We start from the raw sequence: 23,038 nt of genomic DNA on the forward strand, positions 1-23,038 counted from the left end.
GGGGTTGTGAACTTGGTGCTTATCCTTTGGTTTTCCATTTTGGGAGCAGGCTCAGTGAGATTAAAGAAGTAAGAGGAGTACATTGGACGTGTTTATAGAGTGAGTGCTCATGAAGCAGTTTAGGAAGACTTTATTATAAGAGATAAAACAGAAACATTGCAGGTACCAGTTGGTTCACGTGTTTAGTGATGAGTTCGTCCTCTTCTCAGTACATCAAAATGTCCAATTTTCACATGTTCTGTGAGAATCTGGACAAAGTCAGGGAGTTCATGACTGGGCTCAGAGTCGCTGCTCATTTTGTGTAACCTGCTTAGCTCAGAGCTTCCTGATGGATTTCCAGACAAAGATCACCTTCACAAGAAAACAGATACTGTTGCAGCATTTAAATCCATAATGGCATCAGTGGCCATGTGTCGCTCCTGTTTTATTGTTTTCAATCTCTGTTTGGTTTCAAGAGAAATAAATTAATCAATTCAGAGTTTTACGTTCAACACATTTCCCATGACAACTGATACTTGTATGATTTGTAATTTTTGGGATTTGTAATCTTTTTGTATTTCCACCATGTTGTCAAAATTCTTATTCACCATTCTTAAACTTTGTTATGAAGGAGAGAGAGCTTGTGGCTACAATTTGATGCCTATTTCAGGTTGATGAGATCATTTTTGAGCCGTTTAGACTTTTCTTCCTGGTTTCATGAAATTTTGAATGCTTCGTCAGATTGAGACTCCAGACTCCAGGTACCAAGTTTACTTTGAACACCAATAAAGTTCATCTTGATCTTGGCCTGGGCCCAGTTTGCCCTTTAACTTCACATTTATTTAATTTTTTCCTTTGGTGGAGGCATCTGCCAACAAAAAAAAAATGTTTTTTACCCATTGACAAAGAAGAAAACTGCATACTTTGGAGGTTATTATAATATTTTCTTTATTTGATAGAAAGCACATTCATCACTTGATTTCTATGAAGAACAAAAAACTATTTTAATTAATAACCCACCATAATTGAACACCAAATGTTTTTGATCTGCAAATCAAACGGATACAAAGCAAAAGTCTGAAAATCTTTAGCTTTCATCTGTGATGCACATTTCTATACCTCTGCACCCACAGCTGGTGATGTGCTTGTAGGTGTGCTGTACAGTAGAGAGGTCAGAACAATGCAGGGTCACTGTTCTCTTCACTGAGCTCTGCTCCACACAGCATGCGCTATGCTGCACTAGCAAGTCACCGTGTAACACCACCCTGTTTCAAGAGACCAAGGGACGTATAGGAGGAGAGTGAGATGGGATGGAGGAGGCAGGAAAGAAAAACTCACAGGTCTTGCTCTTGACAGCTTGATTTAGTCTCACCTTGGCTGAGAGGAACACTGGCCCTGACACAAAGGCATCTGTATGACAGTGCGGCAGTTGTCAATGGTGATGTTGATACTGGACATCTTGGGAGCGCATCTCTGCTCGCCTTGAGGTGGAAGTGATGTCGTACAGGAGGCCATGATAATGAAAATCAAGGAGTACATGGAGACAGAAGGGGAGGAAAAAAAACATTCAGGACACAATTTATCAGGATCATTTTTTGTGGAGCACCCAAACGCTACTTGGTGCACACAAATTGTAACTCATGCTCATGTTGTCATTGTGTGTCTGCAATATACAAAAAGCTTTGTTTAACTCTCAGGACAGCTTGGGCTTTAAGACATGGACTCTTCTAAAATCTTCATGTGTATCGAATTGTAAGACTATGAGTCATGCTAAAATTAGAGATTTATGGTTTTGTAACCCAGATCATAAAGTGTAAAGTTCACAGTCTAAGCCCCAAGGGGTGTGGCTAAGAAGGTCATCCCATCCCCTTGCACTAAATATGTGCATGTAATCCATGAGCATATCACCAAGATTAGGAAGGCAGATTAAAATAGTATTTCTATCATATTAATTTATCCATTTTTAGAGAACCTCAGAAATGTACAAAAAAAAAAAAAAGAGTTTGGTCTCATCAAGAGGAGTCAAATGTCGAATGCTTCCCCTGCAGTGACTTCCTGTTCTGCTGCTGGCTCTTTGTATATTGATCACATGCTAAGAAATCATAGCATGCACAAATTCATTTAATCAAATCAAAGGTGCCCTCTGGAAGGTAGAATGCTTAAATGTGTGTTCAATTTAAAAAAAACTGAAAGGAAAAAAATGTGTTTCAAGTATGTAACAAAGCTAGTTGTTACATTTTTTTCCTTAGCTTTACTTACATGTATAGCAGCAGTGTTGATCATCCCAAATTCTGCCCTCCTGGAAAATAAATTCCAACATTTAAGCTGTTCGCTGAGTTTCTTCTTTCAAACCTTTAACTATGGTCTGACACCAGTGCATCAGATTTTATGGGTGTTTGTAAACACTGCAATATTGCTGTAGTCATTATCACATTATCAAAGTAAATGCCCTTGATGCAGTATTTAGTTTAGGGATCACCGTGTGGATTTTCAATACCTCAGAGCAGCTTTGACTGGGACAGACTTTACTCTCTGTCTGAATGCCCTCTCTGCTGCAAGTAAATGTCATGCAGGGGTGGGCAACATCTGTCCATCTGTCACCCATCTACACAAAGAAAACATAGAAAACGCAGCAAAACAATGTTAACTTGGCTGATCAGATCTGTGAGAAAGAACTCTTTGCTTTGCCGAATAAACAAAGAAAAAGACCAGAAAGAAGATAGCATACCTCGTACATTTGTCCATTATAGTTGCATATCTTCTTGGCTGGAAAACAACAAATAACAACAAGCTCTGAGTTCAGCTTAAGAAAAACAAATATCTGAGTCAGGTAACAGAAAAAAATTCACTTTAGATCAGTGCAAGCATGGATTTCGCTGTTAAAAAAAAAAAGTATAATAACACTTTAACATCTGATAGCTTTGGAGTCTACAGTATGATTTAAAATAGAAAAAATGAAGAAAAACATATGAATGAGAAGGTGCCTTTGATATCTTTTGACCAGCACTGTGACCCTTATACCATACATTAGAATTGAGAAAAGATGTTCTTACCACACAACTGATCACCACAGCAGGAGGTGGTTACTAAAACCTCACTGGGGCCACAGAGAGGAACTGGAGGTTTTGGAAAACACTCCTCAGTCTGAGTCTGGTTGTTACATGTGCACAGGTTGCAGTTGGACTGCCACACTTCACCAGGCTGGGAAGACAAGATCAGGGAATATATTTCTGAATCTACATCCCTATACAGACGAGACTGAATTTTTTTCACTCTTGAAAAGATACTTACAAATTTAGGCTCTCCTCTTGGTCCTTTGCAATCTGTGGGGGAATAAAAAGATCAAAGAAACTCACTTCACTCACTAAATTCCACACTTGTGAGTTTCATGAAGAAATAAAATCTTCTAGCTGTCACTGTAACCCCCCTGTAGTGCAAGTTACTCACAGGCACAGTCAGATACACAGATATGTGAGTGTGGTCCAGCTCTAAACAGGTTGCTGGGGCAGAAACAACCTGCAGTGTTCATTTCAAGGGAGGCTCCTGGATAACGCACTCTGAACAGTCAAACCCAAGAAAATACATAAAGGTGAAAAGCCAACCTACAGTGGTTTTATTCAGACGAGAGTAATTGTTTAATTGTTCTGGAATTATTTATTAAAAGTGCTTTTCTTTTTGTTTTTTTACCCTCTATTGCAAAAATCATCCTGCTTGTCATGACATTCTCTGTAGACCAGCCCATGTGGACAAGGCACATCTGAAAAGTGATGGAGGACACTAAAGTTAATAATACAAGTATTATTTTCAGGAAGAACTTGAGAAACACTGGTCTATTAGACAACTAGAGTTAAGCTGATTCACCAAGATTGTAAGTGTAAGAGATAAAAGTTGCATACCACATGATCCATTAGTCAGTCCTCTCCAGTCAATACAGAAACCTGCATTTTTACATTCTTCAGCAGCTTGTGCCAAAATATTACAAGAACCATTAGGATTCAGGCAGGAATCAAAGTGGCAGTTCTTCTTTTTAAGTTTTAGATCCACATGCTTGCTGCAAGTGTCAAAAACGCTGAGAAAAAATACATTACACCGGTGTTTCATTAAAATATGCTGAGATAAGGCAGCTAAAATTACACATTATTAACATCAAGCCAACAACAAAGAGAACATGCTACAGCTAACTACAGGAAAAGCATCATTCTGTTTCCTGTCTCAGATTTACGCCTTAAACATGTATCAGTGAGCAGTATGTATTCCAGCACAATCTGGCCAGTAGTATGTTAGCGAAGTGCAACTTACGGGTGGAGTAGAAGTTCACATAATGGGCTCAGAGGGCAGGGGGGAACAGGTGGTGTAGGCGGTGCTGAAGTTGGCCCAGAAAGACAGGGTACATCACTTGGTGCAGGATTACAGGCAGGCTTTAGAGGATCTGGATACACCCAGTCATAGGCCGTCTTATCGCAGCATCCGTCATCCTCAATCTGCCCTCCTTTGCGAATACATGATGCTCCACCACACACACCTGGAGGGAGAATTGAGAAAAGTGCAGATAAAACACACACACACACACACACAGCTTTCTATCTAGTACCCACCACATTGTCCCTGAGTGTTGTTGAAGAAGTGCTCCATGGCCAGATTGACCACCAGGTTATGAGACGGGCTGATGGAGACATAAGAACGGATCTTTGGGAGATGAACTGACACCATGTACCCCGTGGTCTCAAATCTTAACCCATGCTCTTCATATGGTGGTTGTATCGTCACATCGTTCAGAGAGGCCTAAGGCACATCAGATCTTTGCTAAAACATCTTGAAATACTTTCTGCAGAAGAATGTAAGCTTAAATAGACACATGTGGCATTTAATGCAAATACGAGTTGTGTTATATTCTACCTTTACTGTAAACAAATGTGGGTCGATACCGAGTATGACGATATTGTTTTGATATCTTAGGATGATGTCTTTAGCACAGGAGCCATTGTTGCCTGGCACGCAATAGGAGTTGTCCACAGCGACAGTAAGATTATGGCGTGGTGAACGCTCCTCCGCCAAGATGTAGGTGCACGGATCCAGGAAATCAAAATAGACTCCTTGAAAAGAAATATAGTGAGGCTCCCCGTACAGCTCACACTGGCCTGGAAATAGAACAGGAAAAGAATAACACGTGATTTGAAAGGTAGGGGCTGAAAATATATCTGTAAAATTATATTTTAGATAAGCAGGATCGCATGTTTGTCATGATTTTCTATCAAGACAAAGGAAGAACATTTAGAAAATGACACAGGGCATATTTTTTGCAGACTGATGACCAGTCATGCATTAAGCATTGAGTCATTGCCCAACTGGGAGCACTGTTCTCTAGTTAACTGATTACACATGCTTTTGCAGGCCTTATTAATATGTTGAGTGCTTATTTTTCTATTAGTCAATTTTCAGTTCATTCCTCTTATATATATATATATATATGTACACCGTGTGCAGAGAAATGGCTGGTTTGTTAGAGGTTATCTCCTGTTACAAGATTTTTAAGTTTTTCTCCCTCACTGTTGCCAAGTGGTGCTTTTAGGAAACACCGGGCTTTCTTTCTGTAGTATTCCAAGTCTTTCAAGTACCTGAAAATAAGTACTTTTTGTGAACTGGTACTATATCAATGGAATCTCCAAAAGTTGATTCTGTTCATCTGGACGTAGCGTATTCTGGGAGAAACGTTTCGTCACTCATCCAAGTGACTTCTTCAGTCTCAGCTGACTGCAGGTTTCCCCAATCTTATAAACAGTACATTTGCATAATGACTGAAACCAGCCCAGCGAAGGAACAATGGGCTGTGAGGTCAGTTCCTTAATCATAATTATGCAAATTCTCATGACCATTGATCAACAACCACTGACCAAAACCCACTGATCAAAGCCCACTGATCATTGGCCATAAGTACCATTCACAGAGAGTTGGGGAATGGCTGCAATCACAGCATTGTAAGATGGCAAAAGATGTACCCTTAGGCCCCCTCCTCGATTCAGAGATGGTCTTTCCCTTTTCACGTAAATGGCCTCCTTGACTCCGCGCTCAAACCAGCGTTCTTCCCTGTCCAGGATGTGGGCTGGTTTCAGTCATTATGCAAATGTACTGTTTATAAGATTGGGGAATCCTGCAGTCAGCTGAGACTGAAGAAGTCACTTGGATGAGTGACGAAATGTTTCTCCCAGAATACACTACGTCCAGATGAACAGAATCAACTTTTGGAGATTTATTTTCCTGGATGATTGAGAATGCATTAAGACATATCAATGGAATGAAAAACAAAACATCAAAAAACAAAAGCAGAATCACTTACAGTCACACTTCCATGTTTCACAGCATCCATCAGAGACCTTTGTGGCCTGGCCTCTTGGACAGTTGGGAATTATAGGCTCTGGACAAGCCACTGATGCCAAAATGATCTTTCCATTTACACAGCTCTTATAGAAGCAGTCTTCTGTCCATGTCTCACCACAAGCCCAGCGTTTTCTATTCTTCAGGTCTACACATTCACACACTGGTGGTATGATTGTAGACATTGAAGACATGGAAAAAACACAGAAATGTAGTTGCATGTACAGAAAGGACATCTAGGACCAATGAAGAACAGAGAAACCTCACCCTGGGATGTGGACCCTTGTGTTTGTGTTGGTCCTGTGCCTACAGTTGTAGACTCTGATGTGGTAATCTGTACCGTGGTGTGTTCACTGACATTTATTTTTGTTGTCAGTTGTGTCGAAACAGCAGTTGTCAGTGAAGAAGTGGAACTCGTTATAGTTGAAAATGAGGTGGTGCGTGACCAGGTAGTTTCTAATGTTTGGTTAGCTTCTGTAGAGGTTATTAAGGTTACTATGGTAGGTGAGGGAGTTGTCAGTGTAGTAACAGGTGAAGTAGGTGTAGGCTGAGAGGTGGTAGTGGGCATTGCTGACCATGTTTCTTTACTAGTGGCAGTATTAGTCGTTACTGACACTGTTGACCATTGAGCAGTGGTAGTTGCTGAAGCTGTTGGTGTAGAGGTGGTGGCCATAGTTGACCATGCATCCGTGGTAGTTGCAGTATTTGCTGGTGTAGAGGTGGACACTGTTGACATTGCTTCAGCAGTAGTTGAGACATTGTTAGTGGTAAATGTTGGTGTAATGACAGTGGTCGAAGCAGTTGTTTTGGGAGTACTTGTTGCAGGTGTGGTAACAGGTGTAGCTGTGGGTGGAGGTGCTGTAATAATAGAAGTGGTAACAGATACAGAAGCCTTAATTGAAGACTTTCTACAGGGCTAAAAAATAATCTTCAGTAGTTACAGTAGTTCACTGCAGTAGATCTTTTTATGTTACCCACATCAAAGCAGTTGCAATTCTAACGTCATTTAAAAATATATTTAGTAACAATGTAATAGTAAAGGAATCCAAATTGTCACTCAAACTTACCACAATAAATTCTTCCATTTTCACACAAGCTGGAAAATACACAGAACATCCAGCAGTGTCACCTCAAATGTAACACTTGATTTGACATTTGATGATTACACTGAAAATGTTGATATTTAGATACCATATATACTATGAATAGGTCAACGTACCACTCAGTAGAGTTGATTTTCACCACTTGTCTAGGTTGTACAATTGTGTCATTGAAGTAACAAGAGCAGTCCTTCAGTGTGGTGCATTCTCCACTATTCTCATCATAGTATGGAGTGTCTTTTGGACATCTGGGGTAACAGCCTTTTCCAAAAATAAACAACAGTAAAGTATTTTACTTTAGAGGATCTAGTGAGTTAAACAGGCTTCACATTAGGGATGCACTGATACCGATACTGGTATCGGGTATCGGGGCCGATACTGTAAAATGTGCGTGTACTCATACTCGTGAAAGTTAACCGATACCATGAACCGATACTAACTTATTTCATTAATCAGAGGGTGGCTTGTCATTTCTGTTGTAGTTTTTAGATTGGCCACTAGGGGGACATCCCGCACTAAACAGGCACTGGGTTAGGCGAGTGAGACTGGCGGCTCCAGATAAAAAAGAGAAACTGGAGGCTGCTGTAGCTAGGCTAAACAAAATGTCAGCAGTGTGGACCGGAACAGCCAACTTTAACTCAGGTTTTGGAAAAGCGATGAAAAATGTCAAGAGAAAATCCACGGGCAGTTAAAATAACAGAGGCTCTGACTCATTTTATCGCTCTGGATGACCAGCCAATGCCGGTCGTGGAAAACAGAGGATTGCACCGTCTTCTCAGCATACTCGAGCTGCAATATGAAATTGCGATAATGGTGCCAAAACTTTCTGAAGAGGTAAAGACAAACAGTGTATGCGCGATGTCAGTCCTTGGTTTAATGGCACAGTCGACTGATGATCCACGGGCAGATGAGGAGTTTGTTCGCCAATGCCAAAAACTTTCGTTATTTTGTTTGTTTGTTTACAATATGGACACTCTGCAACAATTTAAAAGTTTATTTTATTTTCAAATCTAATTTGTATTTATTTTATTCCAAACAGAAGTGTTTATTTATTATTCTGAAAGCTCGAGTTAGTGCCAATAGTTCAGTGATATTTTGTTAAATTACAGTGCAATAATTTAACAAAAGTGCTTATTTTTCACTTGAAATTTTTTTGTGGTCATTTTTAATAAGATGCTATTTATTATCGGCAGAGAATAAAATAAAACATGTCTTCCAATTCATTGCATTTGTGTGTGTGTGTTGTGTGTGTGTGTTAGAAGTATCGGTGTTTGTACTCTGTATCGGCAAGTACTCAGATCCAAGTATCGGTATCGTATTGGTTTGAAAAAATTGGTATCGTTGCATCCCTACTTCACATCTCAGTACATGTCAATAAAATGTGGTTTGATGGCCTTTAGATGGCCCTTAGTTTCCATGGTTTTTTTTTAAAGCTTAAAGTAAATGAGTCACATTAATTTAATATAAATTTATGAATACTCTCCTTCAACTGTGGGGGAAATCCTGAAGTTTAAAAAGTACAGCATCCACGATTGTTAATTTAGAGTGATAATCAAAACAAAGCTCATACCAGTAGCTCACATACTGTATCTTACGTGTATTTCAGTAGTATTTTAGCAGAAGAATATTTGGTTACCTTCCAGTTTGTGACTGAGGTTGTTTCTTTTACCGCAGGTTCTCCTCTTACCACAGGCTTCATAGTGCCAAATACTCTGTCCAGGCTTGTTGTAGTAGTCACAGTAAATTGCTGGTATTTAGAGAGGTGAAATATAACAGATTAATTATATTTTTGACACTTTTAAATTTTTTTCCCATAATGATCATTACATATTGTGACTGATTACCTCTTAATGATAAGCATTAAGAAGTACAAAAATATGTAAACAGGTAATATTTTTAGTTTCTGGAATGTATGTGCCATAAAAATTAAATCTATGTCGAGAAAATGTATCATAGTTCAGCTAAATCTTAGCTAACTAGAAAATAGGTTCGAGGTTATGTAAAACTAACTGCATATGTAAAAAAGGCCCCAACTCACGACACAGGTCAGGTGTTCTCCACTTTACACAGACATCCTGGCCACTGCAGGCCTCTGCATAAGCTGCCACAGCTGTGCAGTAGCCCAGGAACTTCCCTTCAAACTCACAGGAGCAGGACTCAAGCAAGCAAGCCTGATAGTAAGGATTTGGGTCCACCTGGGGATTTGAGAACATCCAAAGGTGTTCTTAACATGTTTTATGTATGGTATGATATTGCAAAAAAGTTGGATAAAACTTTAAAAAAGAAAAAACCACATACTTTCAAGTGACAGTCTTTGAAAGTGTCTCCTTTAATAATCATACAGCGCCGCTGGGCCCAGGCTGAGCAGTAGGAGTTGCGATCACATGGAAATATATCAGCAGTTACATCAGAACAAGGAGGAGTGGCTGCCTTCCAGCTGTTTCCAAAGGCCATCGGACTGGATGCCACTGAAAACAGATTTTTGTAAGTCATTTATTTGTTTATTTATTTTTGCAAAGCTTGACTTTTTGATTTATGACTGTATGATGAAACAAAAAATGAGTTTTACTCACCTGCTGAGCCACTTATCTGCAGGTCGTTCATCTCATTGGTGTCAAAATTCCCACACAGGCCACAAACTTTGCTCTGCAGGCGTTCCACAATACAGAGGTGATTAAAATGTCAACAAAGTATGCATAAAATCTTCATCATTATAACAGCAAATATGCAACTTCCAGCTGAATATTTTGTCAATAGAGAAGTGTGCAGATTTCCATTGCTCACCCTCCAGTTTTCATGCAGCTTTATGGTGAGCCGTGTGTGTTTGTCCCAGATGAGAGTGATCCCGCTGCTCGGCACTGACACTATGACGTAGAGTCCCACAGTGTCGATACTGTAAAGTGAATCCTCCTGCAGGGTCCAGCCTTGCTGTAGGTTTTTGGTCACCTTCATGTCACTCAGAGTCAGCGTGGCTTTGCCCTTGTTGGATCAAAGCAAAAGAATTAAAATCCATATCTTGTAACTGACAAACTAGTATTAAGCATCTTCTACTTTATGACAGCCATTACCATCAAAGTAAAGCTTGAAAATTCAATCATTAATGCCACTTGGTCAGCAAATTCATCGCAGAAAGAGATACAAACCTGCAGGTCCAGGACAATGGAGCGAGAACAGGTGAGTACTTCTTCACAGCAGGGTACGCTCTCCACTCTGACAGAGAAGCTGCCGTTTGGTTTTCCACAGTAATCCTAAAAAAATAAAATAATGATAAGACAGGTAAAGTGATGTGTAACTGTGATGCAAACAATTCTACACACTACTGAGCTTTTTATGTCAGTTTTCGTGCTTGGCCTCACCTCTACAAGTGTGTACTGACAGTGTCCACTAAATTGATACCATTTAGAGTCAAAGGTCTGATAATGTCCATTTCCATAGACTTGACATGTCCCGGGACACGGCTCATCTGTGCAGTCCCACTGACCCCAACCACAGACACTGCAAGACAGAGACACAAAACCATGATAGTTTGAGGATGAACTAAATGTTGTCAGTTAAATAGTAAAGTGCCACTTATGAGTGTGTTACCAGTTTTTACAGTTGGTTTTAACAGTCTCTCCTGCCCTGAAGACTTTACCACTGTACACACAGGTGCAGTTGTCCCTTGATACACAGTTTCCATGGTGATCTTCATATTGATCATGTGGGCAGTAACAACCATTCTCGCAGACTTTATCATCAACCTGAGAATAAACCGAAGAACGTTTTATCACAGCCTAATCATAACTCCAAATCCATCTTAGACAAAGTGGTATACATTCGAGCTGCAATCCAGTGACAGCTATATAAAAACTACAATGAGAAATATTAATAGAACCAGATTTGAATTGTTTGATCAATGGATAATCATCCTGTACTAAAAAAACTGTCACAGTCTGGCGAGGGCAGACTGTAGGGGTTGACAAAAGGACCCAAAACGCAGACTCCAAGGAACAGGGAACAGAACTTGAAATGTTAACAAAAAGCGAGCCGTTTAATATGGCTGGTAAAAAAAGGTACAAACAAAGGGCAAGGCAAACTGAAGCAAAAATAACACAAACCTAAACTGGGAAATCTAAACAAACAATAAGAAAAACCTAGACAAGAAACTTGGAAGCGAAGCGAAGCATAGCATAGCATAGCATAGCATAGCATAGCATAGCATAGCATAGCATAGCATAGCATAGCATAGGAAACATGGCGTGGACAACAGACGACCTGACAATGACACACTGAAAACAGAGGACTTAAATACACAGGAGGTGATTAGGGGAAGTGGGAACACATGGAGGAACAGCTGACTGACATGAGCCTAATGACAGGACAAAGGAAGTGAAACTAAATACAATGAACAAAGTACACACGACTCCTTCAAAATAAAACAGGAAACATGAGACAGACATGATAATACAAACTTGATAACATAAGACACGCAGCATGAAACACAAAGGGTGAGGGAAACTTAAATACAGGGAAAGAAAACACAAGGAGTCTAATAACCAAATGAACTTCGCTAATCTAATGAACTTAAACATAAACAACATCCAAATATACTAAAACTTAAAACGCTGGGTCAACAGACCATGACAAAAACAAATAATAATAATACATGTCAGCCGTCTAAACACAAAAATTATGAAGGAAGAATCCAACAACAACAATAATAATAATAATGATAGAAAGCCATAAAATGATGATCCTTTGACCTACCAGTGGTTTGCTGAGGCTGTCACAAGTTTTCTGAACTGTTTTAATGGGGTTCTCAGAGCAGTGTACACAAACTTTCCCATTTTTGCATCCTGGTCATTAACACAAAACATAATATTGTGCTATGTATTATATGACACGTGGTTGTTTACAATGGCATTTTATGCATATTCACACTATTGACATCACAGAGGATACTAAAACTGTGGATAAATTGATGATTATTATTTGTTATAATTATGTTTCATGTGACATGTGCGCTGCTGTTATTGTGTATATATATATATTTATATTTCTTCATACATTCTTATATATTTCTATACTGTGTATTGTGTATTTTGTTGTACAGTTATTTTATTTTCAACTTTAATTTATATATTTTATCTTATTCTTTCCCAGTTAAATTTACCCTTCATTCTAATTTGTGTTGTACAGTTATTTCATTTTTAACTTATATTAACTTATATTTTATTTTATTCATTCCTAGTTAAATTTACCCTTTTTAATTTTCATATTTATTTCCTATCTTATTCATAGCCTTTTCTTTTTTTCTTTAGGTCACGAGCAGTTGTCTAAGCTTTTCACTGCATATTGTACTGTGTATGACTGTGTATGTGACAAATAAAATTTGAATTTGAATTTGACTACAGCAGAAAAATATGGATTTACCGCAATCCTTAGAACAGGTCAGCTTTCCATTCTTACAGAGGCTGCAACACACCAAAGCAAAATGTTTACATAATTGACATTGTAGCATTTTTAAATGGCTTTATGCATTGAAAGAAACAGCTCACCACTGCCGTCCATTGATTAAAACAGGCCCTGGAGGAGCTATACCACCATGGTGATGGCACACACAGTCTGCCTTTGGAGTGCAGGTGTTTTCTTGGTTCAGGTATGTTCCTTTTGGGCAGCCACAGCCCTCCACAGGAGAGTCATCCACCTCGCAGGCAGGGCTAGGTTCAGACAGGGAGCGGCATGTACGGTTGAAAGGTTGTATGTCATAGAAGAACTCTTGGTTCTTTGGACATTCTGGAGCTGTAATACAACACTATGATTAGCAATCAATTATTCTTCAATAAAGTGTCATCTAAAGAGTGGACAGATTGTGACAAAATGAAGTGAACAGTATAGTGTAGAACATGAACTTACTGCAGCTGGTAGCTTTCCTCCAGTCACCAACTAAAACCCCGATACCGGCACAAGCTTTGGCATAGCTGCCCAGAGCAACGCATAAGCAGCTCTCCACATTCCTGCAGTTACAGGTTCTTTGGATACAAGCCTACAAATAAACATTAGTTTCATCTTGATATTAATCTTTCAACCTCAGTTAACTCTTGACCATTTATCAACAAGGCCAAATTTCTTCTTACTGTGTAGTACTGGTCAGGTGGCACATGTCCATGGCACTTGGCAAATATTCCAGTTGGGTTGTTTAACAGAGAGCACTTTTCATTAGCAAACATTTCTAGAAAAATGAAAATGAATTAGATATAAAAAATAATAATAATTCCCTTATTTGTCAACTTGTTACAAAACCTAAAGGGTTTACCTATAAATAATTATGCCTACTGAAAGCAGTGACACTGGTCTGTTAAATGTAGACAATACATTAGAAATCCAAATCTGACTATAACCTGGAACTTCTTCCAGTATCACAGTATATTATGGGATGTTACCCCAGCCTCTTTGGTTTGTTAGAACCATGTATGTAGTTTCAACTCTGTGTGATATAATATAATATTGGACTAAACATTTTCTAGCAATAAGATTAGACGAATGTAGGAAAAATAAAAAATAAATGGTTGTTGTTAGTATAGACATTAACTGTCAGCTTTGTATTTAAGCTAGATGCCAGTGTGAACAATACAGGATTTATTTGAATCATTAAGTGGTACCATTGTGAGTGTTGATGCAGGTGGTGGGAATATTCACTGCACAAGTGCCCAGACTCCAGGACAGAGCAAAATGTTTAGCAGAGTTCTCGATGATGCCGCTGCTGCTGGTGAAGTCGTCTGTGCTGTCCCCGTTGTTGTTGCCACAGAGACCTGAAGGAAACCCTGAGTGATCAAGCTGGATCATGCCACCAATGGTGCTTTTAATGTAATTTTTTTTCCCCAACCTGACATTGTGCCCTCGTGTTTTGTAGGAGCAGAGATGTAGAGCTGGATTTCTGGAGACAACTGGACTTGGATCTTAATATCAGAGGATGTCTCAACTTGGACGTGCATTGAGGACTGCCAGTAAATTTGAGCATGATCTGAAAAGTAACAGGTATGCAGGCAACCATCAAATGTAGTCACAGGAAAATGAAAAACCTTACAGTTGAGCAGACTGTTTACTTTGCCTTACCAGACTGATAAAATTCACTAATCTCTTGGTTTTCAAAGTGCACCATGTCATTTTTGAACGTATACGTTTCCTGAAAGTCCGAAAAGAAAAGTATTCAAATTTGAGTGGACTCTGCCTGTTTGTCATTTAGATGCCAAGTCAGTGCCCAAACACTTGGCATACCTGATTATGCTGAAGAACAGCTTTTTTCAGTGACACATCCTCATCAGAAAACTGAATCAACACGGTCCAGTTGAGATACTGCAAATGTCATTAATTAAAATACAAAGAATTTATAACCACTCACAAGAACATAGATCCATGTTAGATAAGAGTTGAAAGGGCAGATTACCTGTAATGCCACGAATGCACATTTACCAGGGACCCCATACTGTTTGCCATCAAATGTTGTAACAAATTGTCCTTCAATCAGACATTTTCTTGGGCAGACGTCTTCAGAGCAACGCCACTTTCCACCTTCACACAAACTGGGGGCAGGTTTAAACGTTAGATAAAGAAATTGGTTGATGATCTAAAATGTAAATGAATGATTGGAAAATATGTCTTAGATATAAGATGAAAGAACAACATTTAAAAAAACATATCAATGGAATATTTGCTAACACCTATTCTCTAGACTAGTTTTAGCGCTGTTGCTGCAAGTTTGCTGTTCCAAGTTGTCTTCACTTTGTAAGTTAGCTCAGACTTACAAAGTGAAGCCAACCTTGATGTCTAACTGACCAAGCTTTTTGCTGAGGATCATAGTTTGTAACAAGATCTGTCTCTCTAGCTGCAACCCAGGTGTTTTGTGTTTGATTAAGTTACATTGCTTGGTTTTTTGTTTTCATGGGTTTTTTTGGGTGTTGATGGTTTTCTGTTCATTTTATACTTGTAGTTCTAGCTCCTGGTCTCGGTAAGTGTGTCTCCTCTGTGTTCCTTGTTTCATAACCAGTCATGTCTCAGTGTCTCTGAGTCGGCGTCTTCGCAAATGTCTCAAGCTTCCTGTTTCACTTTGATAGTCCTTATCCTATGTCAGTGTATTCTGGTTTGCTTCCTCCCTGTCTCGTGATGTCTGATTAGCCCCAGCTGTGTGTCCCTCCTGTTTCCCATTCAGTCGTTATCCCTCTGTGTATTATTCCCTGTGACTTCCTCTGTTGCTGGTTTGTCTGCGTCTCCTGTGTATTACCTGCTGAGTTTCTTCATGTTCCTGGTTGTGTTTCTCCCCATCTCAGGCTTTTATGTTTCATGTTTAGGTTTCTAGTCCCAGGCTTTTGTTCCTTTGTGTTATTTTGTAGTTGTTCCCAGTTTAGGTTTTGTTTTAGTTTAGTCTGTGCCATGCTCAGCTTTGTTTCTATTCCATATCCCCGACTGTAAATAAAGCTCACTTTATTTGCATTTCAAATTGACCACAGCCAATCAGAGAGGTCCCACCCCTGACTATCTCTGATTGGTTTAGTCCACGATAGGGGCTTAATGTGTGTGTGTTGTTGACCACACTGAGAGTTGCAGAGATGTTTTTTTTTGTTTGTTTTGTTTTTTGTCACCCGAACAGTAAGATTTCTTTTTTTTTTTGTCGCACCATTGAAAAATTTTGTCGCATTTGCAACCAAATTAGTGGCACTCTAGAGCCCTGACTTGGGTCCTTTCTCTCACCACTTCACGTCTGCCTGTTGCCATGGCTGTAGGTTTAAGAGGTTTTCAGTTAGTTTCTTCCCAATTCACCAGATCTGCCTCCCTGTGCATTTGTCCACTTTAACAAATGAATATCAGTTTGATGAGTTGCACACTGGATTAGATACAGAGAATAGGGGGGACAAACTGGGCCTTCACCTGAGCAACCTGATAATGGCACCACCAGCTAGAAACCCTTCTGAAGATGGTTTTGAGGAAGACTTCAGTCAGACTTAATTTAGGTATGGTTTTTAATTTTTTGTGGGCCAGATACTTTTTTTTTGGTCACACCAAATGGGCAATCGTGGCTCAAGAGTTGGCAGTTTGTCTTGTAATCGGCTCGGACAGCCTCGGTCGTTGTGTCCTTAAGCAAGACACTTCACCTGTTGAACTGGTGGTGGTCAGAGGGCCCGGTGGTGCCAGTGTCCGGCAGCCTCGCCTCTGTCAGTGCGCTCCATGGCAGCTGTGGCTACAATGTAGCACACATCACCAGTGTGTGAATGTGTGTGTGAATGGTAAAGGGATCCTTGGAAACTAAGTAAACCGCTATACAAATACAGGCCATTTACCATTCACCATTTTACCTCATATAAAAACTGTTTTTCAGTCTACTTACCATGACTGACACTTGGTGCTACGTGTCTGTCCAGTTAAGTAGGTCTGGCCAGCAAACACACAGGGGCAACTGGCTGGATTCACACAGCTGAAGCCAGGAAAGTGATCATTAAGCAGCTTGCCTAGACACATGTTTAGTACCGCCTTAAAACACAGTTAACAAAAAATAAAGCCATATAAATTATTCTAGCTGCTGAATGACTGAAGATCTGCTCACCATCCGGGCATACACAGGAGCTAGTCATATCCTGGTTGGTGACCTGTGGGTTGGGATTGGAGCAGCTAGGAACAAAGGGGGCACCTTCTGCTTGATAAACCAGATTTCCAGGACAGGTCGGCTGATCTAATTTCACACAAAAAAAGACAATATTTCATTGCAATTTTCAATTCCCAGTTAAAATAAAGTTAAATTTAACGTAACAAAACTCAACTTTTTTCAAAATGTTAAATCTGATTAAAGATCACCTACCGCATTTGGTTATGGAACTCGTTTTGTTCCAGAAAGATCCCCTTTTTCCAAAAAGCTGACCAATCTCTTTGAAGAAAGCACAGCTGATATATTTGCTGTCTTCGTAGCTGTAAATGTTCTTGTAACACAGCTGAAGGTAATGAAGCCAGCTTAACTGTAGATGACCCGTGATGTGGGAGAAGAATTGATTGCAGACCTGCAAATACCAGAGAAATAATCTAGAACCAACTGACAGAGTCCACGTGTGATGTAAACATTTGACCTAAATTTTATGATTAGGTGTTTGGAAATACAGCTGATTGCATAGACTCCCAAATGTTACGCACTAGGAGATAGCTAGAAGGTCATTTCACTTATAACCTTGCTACATCAGACATCGATCCTCTGAAACGTGTTGGCAAAAACAGTTTTCCCTGTCAGGAAAAGCCACTATCTCCACAGCACCACCAATCAGGGGACATAGATTAGATCATGTGACATCTAAACGGCCCATTTATCACTTTGTTCAGATTGTCTCATAATTGTCTACTAACTTCATGTGTAATTTCATATCTTAACTTAGTCACTAACAGTGTTGGGAAGGTTACTTTTAAAATGTATTCCATTACAGAATACAGAATACATGCCCTAAAATGTATTCTGTAACGTATTCCGTTACCTTACTCAATGAGAGTAATGTATTCTGAATACTTTGGATTACTTAATATATTATCATGCTGTTTACAACTACATGAATGTGCTATTGCCGTGATTTATTACTGTTACTGAAGGTCCGCGGCTCCGAACCGTAGTAAAGGGACCTCTGGCTAATACGGTGGGTTCCATGTCGGGCTCGTAGCCGAAAACTAGCTTTACTTTGTTGTCTGGGTCAACTTTGCTAGCGAGAGACAGAGAGAGGCGTTGAAAGGCTGCTCCAACGGAACTTATTGTTTTTGGAGGAAAACACGAACACGGTGTACAGTCGAGTCTTAATAGCTTACTTACAACTGGGCTCGTCAGGCACTCTTCTTGGCTGCAGTGGTTATTATTATATTTACATGCTTCCAGCTCCCGTTTTTGCTCGATGACAGCTCGTACTTTTCCTGTTTCTCCCTCCCTCGCTCACAGACACATAACAGGTATGGCAGTCCATTCTCCCTGCAGCACGGACTACACTGCCCATGATGCTACATTCTTTAGGGTTGTGCCTGTAGCATTCTGCCTATTAGCTTAGCACAACAACAACAGTCGCTCTCTCACCCAGGAAACACGCAGAGAGAGAGCGTCACCCTGTAACCATGGCAACCGTAACGCTGCCGCCTGGAACAACAGAACGTAGCTGTCAAACAAAACCCAAACAGGCCTGACCCGCCACAATATGAAACAGGGAAGTACCGCCGTGTAATCCATTTATTTCAACAAAGTAACTGTATTCTAAATACCACCTTTTTAAACGGTAACTGTAACGGAATACAGTTACTCATATTTTGTATTTTAAATACGTAACGGCGGTACATGTATTCCGTTACTCCCCAACACTGGTCATTAAATGCCAAGCATGGCATTTAATGACTAGCAATCATTTCATTGGAGATGAAGTGAATTTGTTCATTCTGGACATAGAAACCTGAAAAAAAGTGTTTACATAACAAGGATTTTTCCATCACTTCATACAGATCAGCAGAACTTACTGAATTAGGAGCTGACACAGAATCTCTGGTTTGACACGTGTCATCAGGGAGCACGCTCTCTCTGACCAGCTGCTGCTCATTGTCTGAATGCAGAAAAACACATGTTCTTTTAGGAGACTTTATGTAAACAAATACCACATTTTTAAAAAAGCAAATTTTCTGTAAGAAAGTATTCATTGTAATTATGCACACCTACTTTGCACTAAATTGACACTCCTTTGACTTTTTGAACACATTTTACTAATTTATGGTCAATAATAACCACTATTTATAATAATTTCACAATCATCTACACTGTAACCATTACTCTAGATCAGCGGTTCCCAACCCCCGGGCCTCGGACCGGTACCGGTCCGTGAGTCGTTTGGTACCGGGCCGCGGGAGTTGAGGCTCAGGTGTGAAATGTATGGTTTTCAGGGTTTTTATCGGTTTTCAGCGTTATTTTGTTATCATTTTTATTGTTAACTTGGTTTTCCTGGGTCTTTTCACGTGTGTTATGAATAAATTTTCTGTTTTTCGGTACCGGTACTAGTTTTATTTTGTTGTATTTATCCGCGACACCTTAAAGGCCGGTCCGTGAAAATATTGTCGGGCATAAACCGGTCCGTGTCACAAAAAAAGTTGGAGACCGCTGCTCTAGATAGTACTATTGCCTATTAATTACAATAATAATAAAATTATTAAGATAATTACATGATATACTGTGTTTTCCACACAGTCCAGTCATGTCAGTGCTCAGCTCTTGCCTCAGCTCCACCTTAACAGTAATTTATACAAAAACATTAGATAATGTAGTAATTCAGAGTGTATGTATGTCAGCTTTCCTGGTGTCTATGAGTGCTCTCACCCAAAGAGTGTCTATTCCTCCAGCTACACTGTGCCAGGTGACTGAGAGAGGCAGCAATGAGCTCCTCAGTTTAGTGTAGATGCCGTACTGAAAAATATGCTGGTAGGTGTGATCATATGGAAGAGAAACACTGTAAATAGGCAGAGAGAAGCCTCGGTTCAGGAATTTTACAGTATAGACAGAAGCCAAATATCAAAAACATTTACCTCGTAGTTTTGAACTGTAAAAATATCACATGTCTCAAAGGTTACTCTTGTCTTTACCTCTGGCCTCTGGTGTCCTTGCTTCTTCAACATTGATTTAAAAATAATCTAAAATAGCGAATCATGTTACACGTCCTCCAAAACAGTAAATCATACATTTTAAAAATTCTGTGGCGGTAGTGACCAATCACATCACAATATGGAAACTGCCACTTCTGGCATAATGGCTTTAACTGAATGTAAGCTAAAGAAAATATAGACCAAAAAGCAAGATGACAATTCATAAATTCTATTTTAATTTTTCTTCTTTAAGATAATTTTGAAGGCCGTTACCAGGTAGGATAGAAAACTCAGTGCTGTACGGGGCAGATAATCATTTCTGTGGCTATATATTTTTAATAAATAGTCTAGAGGCCAAACCTTTTGTCCTCCACCAGGATGCTTCCATTCTGAAGGACAGTCCTGACTTTATTGATGATGATCTCGACTTGCACCACCAAGCCACTGTTCCCTCGGCGTATGGAGACGTCGCATTCAACTCGGTTGTGGGTGAATCGAGTGAGGGTGAAGGGACAGTTGGAATGCACATAGAATCCTGAACCTTGGAAAGGCTGAACGACTCCACTGCCGAATGTCCTGCAAGTGTCTGATCACAAGAAAGTTCTGAAAGTGAGTGAATTATAAAATAACTAAAATTTTAAAAAGTGAGTTATAATATTTTAGTATATCAAAATTATTATAATTTCTTGTAGTTCTTGCAAAGTTTTCACTTTCACGTGAAATACCATCAAAGTATAGTAAACAAATGTTGCATACTCACATTTTTGACTTTCACTTGTTGCCATAGATTCACCTGTGCCAAAAGCTAAGATGAAAAAGGAGAGTTAAAGCAGATATGAACGTAAAAATAACACGAACACTTGGGAGATATTTTTTACCTGAACAAAAAAAGCAGAGAGTGAGCATCCATCGCTTTGAGCTCATGATCCCTGACGCTCCCTTGCAACAGCTGTAGCCAGGAAGAAGTCGAAAAATAGCCAACAGACAGCTTATATAGTCTGTGTCAGTACTAACATGTTGCTTGAATGACCACATACATAATGCCATCACTTTAGGGCACATTGCACTGAAGTGCACTCATTTCCTGGAGATCTAATCCTTACCCCAAAGCTTAATGCGAACCTAATCTTACCCTATCTATTAAACCTGTCTTCACCTTAAAGTTATGATGTAATGATTTATTTTATGGGGAATAATTTGTTCCAGCAATGTGGCTATGAGAACAGATTTAACAACAACATTAGCAAGAGACGTACACACACAGAGAAATTAAAAACCCAAATAGATTTGATTTAAAGAAACTGAAATAAGCAGTTTCCATCCAACAAAACCATCTTTCTTTAAATCAAGTTTCAGTATAGGAAGCCGTTTTAGTTTTATGTGTTTGCTGAGGTCAATTAAACATATTAATTTGTTCACTGTGTGATTTAAACTTAGGTTTGGCTGTGAAACTCACTTCCTGTAACTGTAACTGTAACTTAATATCACCAGGACTGTGGTCCGACAAGGTTGAGAAATCCCCAACTCCCCTGTTATTCTTTCACTTTCTAAGGCCCTGTTTTAATCCTTTGACCAGAAGTCTCCTCCAAGACGCTGTCAGCCTGGGGCAGACAAACCAAAATGAGTAAACAAGTTTATAAAACTGGTTTAATAGAACAACTTTCCAATATTGACTCAGAACCTGTAGATGAGTACTATGTAACTAGGCTATACTTAAATGTTTTTATATAACTGAGAATTAATGTGCTATATTATATCTCATGTTTGATGTACACAAAATTTTGCGTCATTTCACATCCTTTCCTGAAAAATTCTAAACACAAATTCATTCAAAGACTTTTGGGGGTTTTTTTTGTTTAAAGTTTTTGGTTTAAAGGTTAAAGTAGATTTGGGGTATGATGGGACATAGTTATAATTTTTTTAACTTGGGGTAAGAGGCTTGAAAGTGCATTAATATTAAAAAGATAGCCAAACATACATTTCTATTTGTGTATGTGTGCCCAGTCATCAGAGCAGGGCTGTCAAACTCATTTTAGTTTACAGGACACTGTAGCTTTTCTCTTTGATACTTTAAGCCCTGTCATTCTCATTATCTGGACATCCAAATGGTAATGAGAAGCAACACATTGGAATATTTACATATCAAGGTTATAGAAAGTCATTAGATTTATCAACAAAATTGCATTGTTAGAAATAGTGAGCTAAACTGAAGCATAATCATGTAAAGAACAAGAGAATCGGGTGCCGAAGCTGAGATGAATTGTATTTCTACAGTTGCATACATGTGGATGATGCTTCCAGCATGTGAGAAAGTTTTTATCAGTGCAAGTTATTATTATGTATTGGGGTGTTGGGTAGGGTGCTAAGCATGTTTTTTTCCCCACACAAAACACATGCTTATACTATAATATTTTAATCACAGTACAAGTAACAGTCTGCAGGTTTGCTGTCAGTAGATTATCCTCCTAAGACCCGAACTCTTCCATGGCATGCATTTTTTTATTTCTCTTTGATATTTGGGCATATTGGGACCCGATGAATGTAAAAACAAAGAATTACCACTTTTTCTTTTTTTTTACATTATTTTATGAAAAATAAGAGCCACATATGAGGATATTTGTTTAAAATTTTGATAGAACAGTAACAGCATAATGTCCTCGTAAGTGGATATCAGACCCTTGTAGAGCAAAATTGAGTATTTTGGTCTAAATAACCCAAAATGTGATGTCCACATATGTGGACGCCAGGTCCTAGGAGGTTAAGTATTTGTATTATGGTCATCAAAATAAATTGATTGTCTTCATAAAAGTGCTCAGGGAAAGTTAGAAACTGACACAGCCTAGCTCAAGGATACAGTGTGATCCAAACCAAACTTGTGAACTGTGAGTCATTCAATAAACAGTTTCACGTCTCCTCCGGTCATCCTCTGTAAGTGTAACTGTAACCTGATATCACCTGGACTACACCCTTGGTTGGTC

At 39.2% G+C, this 23,038-nt stretch overlaps 1 protein-coding gene across 4 annotated transcripts; it reads right to left on the minus strand.

Annotated features, from left to right (window-relative positions):
- Window positions 1–931: 931 nt before the first annotated feature.
- On the minus strand, window positions 932–21,545 carry LOC102793699 (mucin-6-like). Of its 4 annotated transcripts, XM_087830861.1 has the most exons (45): window positions 20,939–21,545; window positions 20,821–20,865; window positions 20,421–20,646; window positions 19,798–19,927; window positions 19,644–19,707; window positions 18,951–19,033; window positions 17,281–17,476; window positions 17,029–17,154; window positions 16,813–16,933; window positions 14,878–15,013; window positions 14,709–14,786; window positions 14,547–14,616; window positions 14,317–14,454; window positions 14,093–14,242; window positions 13,568–13,662; window positions 13,347–13,476; window positions 12,989–13,232; window positions 12,864–12,904; window positions 12,198–12,286; window positions 11,037–11,191; window positions 10,808–10,946; window positions 10,595–10,699; window positions 10,236–10,430; window positions 10,025–10,097; window positions 9,750–9,919; window positions 9,490–9,646; window positions 9,088–9,198; window positions 7,571–7,712; window positions 7,419–7,447; window positions 7,071–7,209; window positions 6,619–7,013; window positions 6,314–6,514; window positions 4,876–5,117; window positions 4,575–4,761; window positions 4,279–4,501; window positions 3,876–4,048; window positions 3,667–3,736; window positions 3,427–3,536; window positions 3,271–3,302; window positions 3,033–3,180; window positions 2,708–2,745; window positions 2,477–2,584; window positions 2,239–2,278; window positions 1,352–1,460; window positions 932–1,244 (listed from the first exon to the last, which is right to left on the minus strand). In XM_087830861.1, exons 1-45 carry the CDS (start codon window positions 21,120–21,122, stop codon window positions 1,067–1,069), a joined length of 6,015 nt encoding a protein of 2,004 aa, XP_087686987.1. In that variant the 5' UTR covers window positions 21,123–21,545; the 3' UTR covers window positions 932–1,066. The 4 variants fall into 4 exon arrangements, with proteins under 4 accessions (XP_087686987.1, XP_087686986.1, XP_087686990.1 ...); XM_087830860.1 differs by having other exon boundaries at window positions 6,619–7,209; window positions 20,939–21,544; XM_087830864.1 differs by lacking the exons at window positions 17,281–17,476; window positions 18,951–19,033; window positions 19,644–19,707; ... (2 more) ...; window positions 20,821–20,865; window positions 20,939–21,545 and having other exon boundaries at window positions 6,619–7,209; window positions 16,813–16,899.
- Window positions 21,546–23,038: the final 1,493 nt, after the last annotated feature.

Source organism: Neolamprologus brichardi, chromosome 17 (genome assembly GCF_056152115.1).
Source record: "Neolamprologus brichardi isolate AB-2024 chromosome 17, ASM5615211v1, whole genome shotgun sequence".
NCBI classification, from domain to species: Eukaryota; Metazoa; Chordata; class Actinopteri; order Cichliformes; family Cichlidae; genus Neolamprologus; species Neolamprologus brichardi.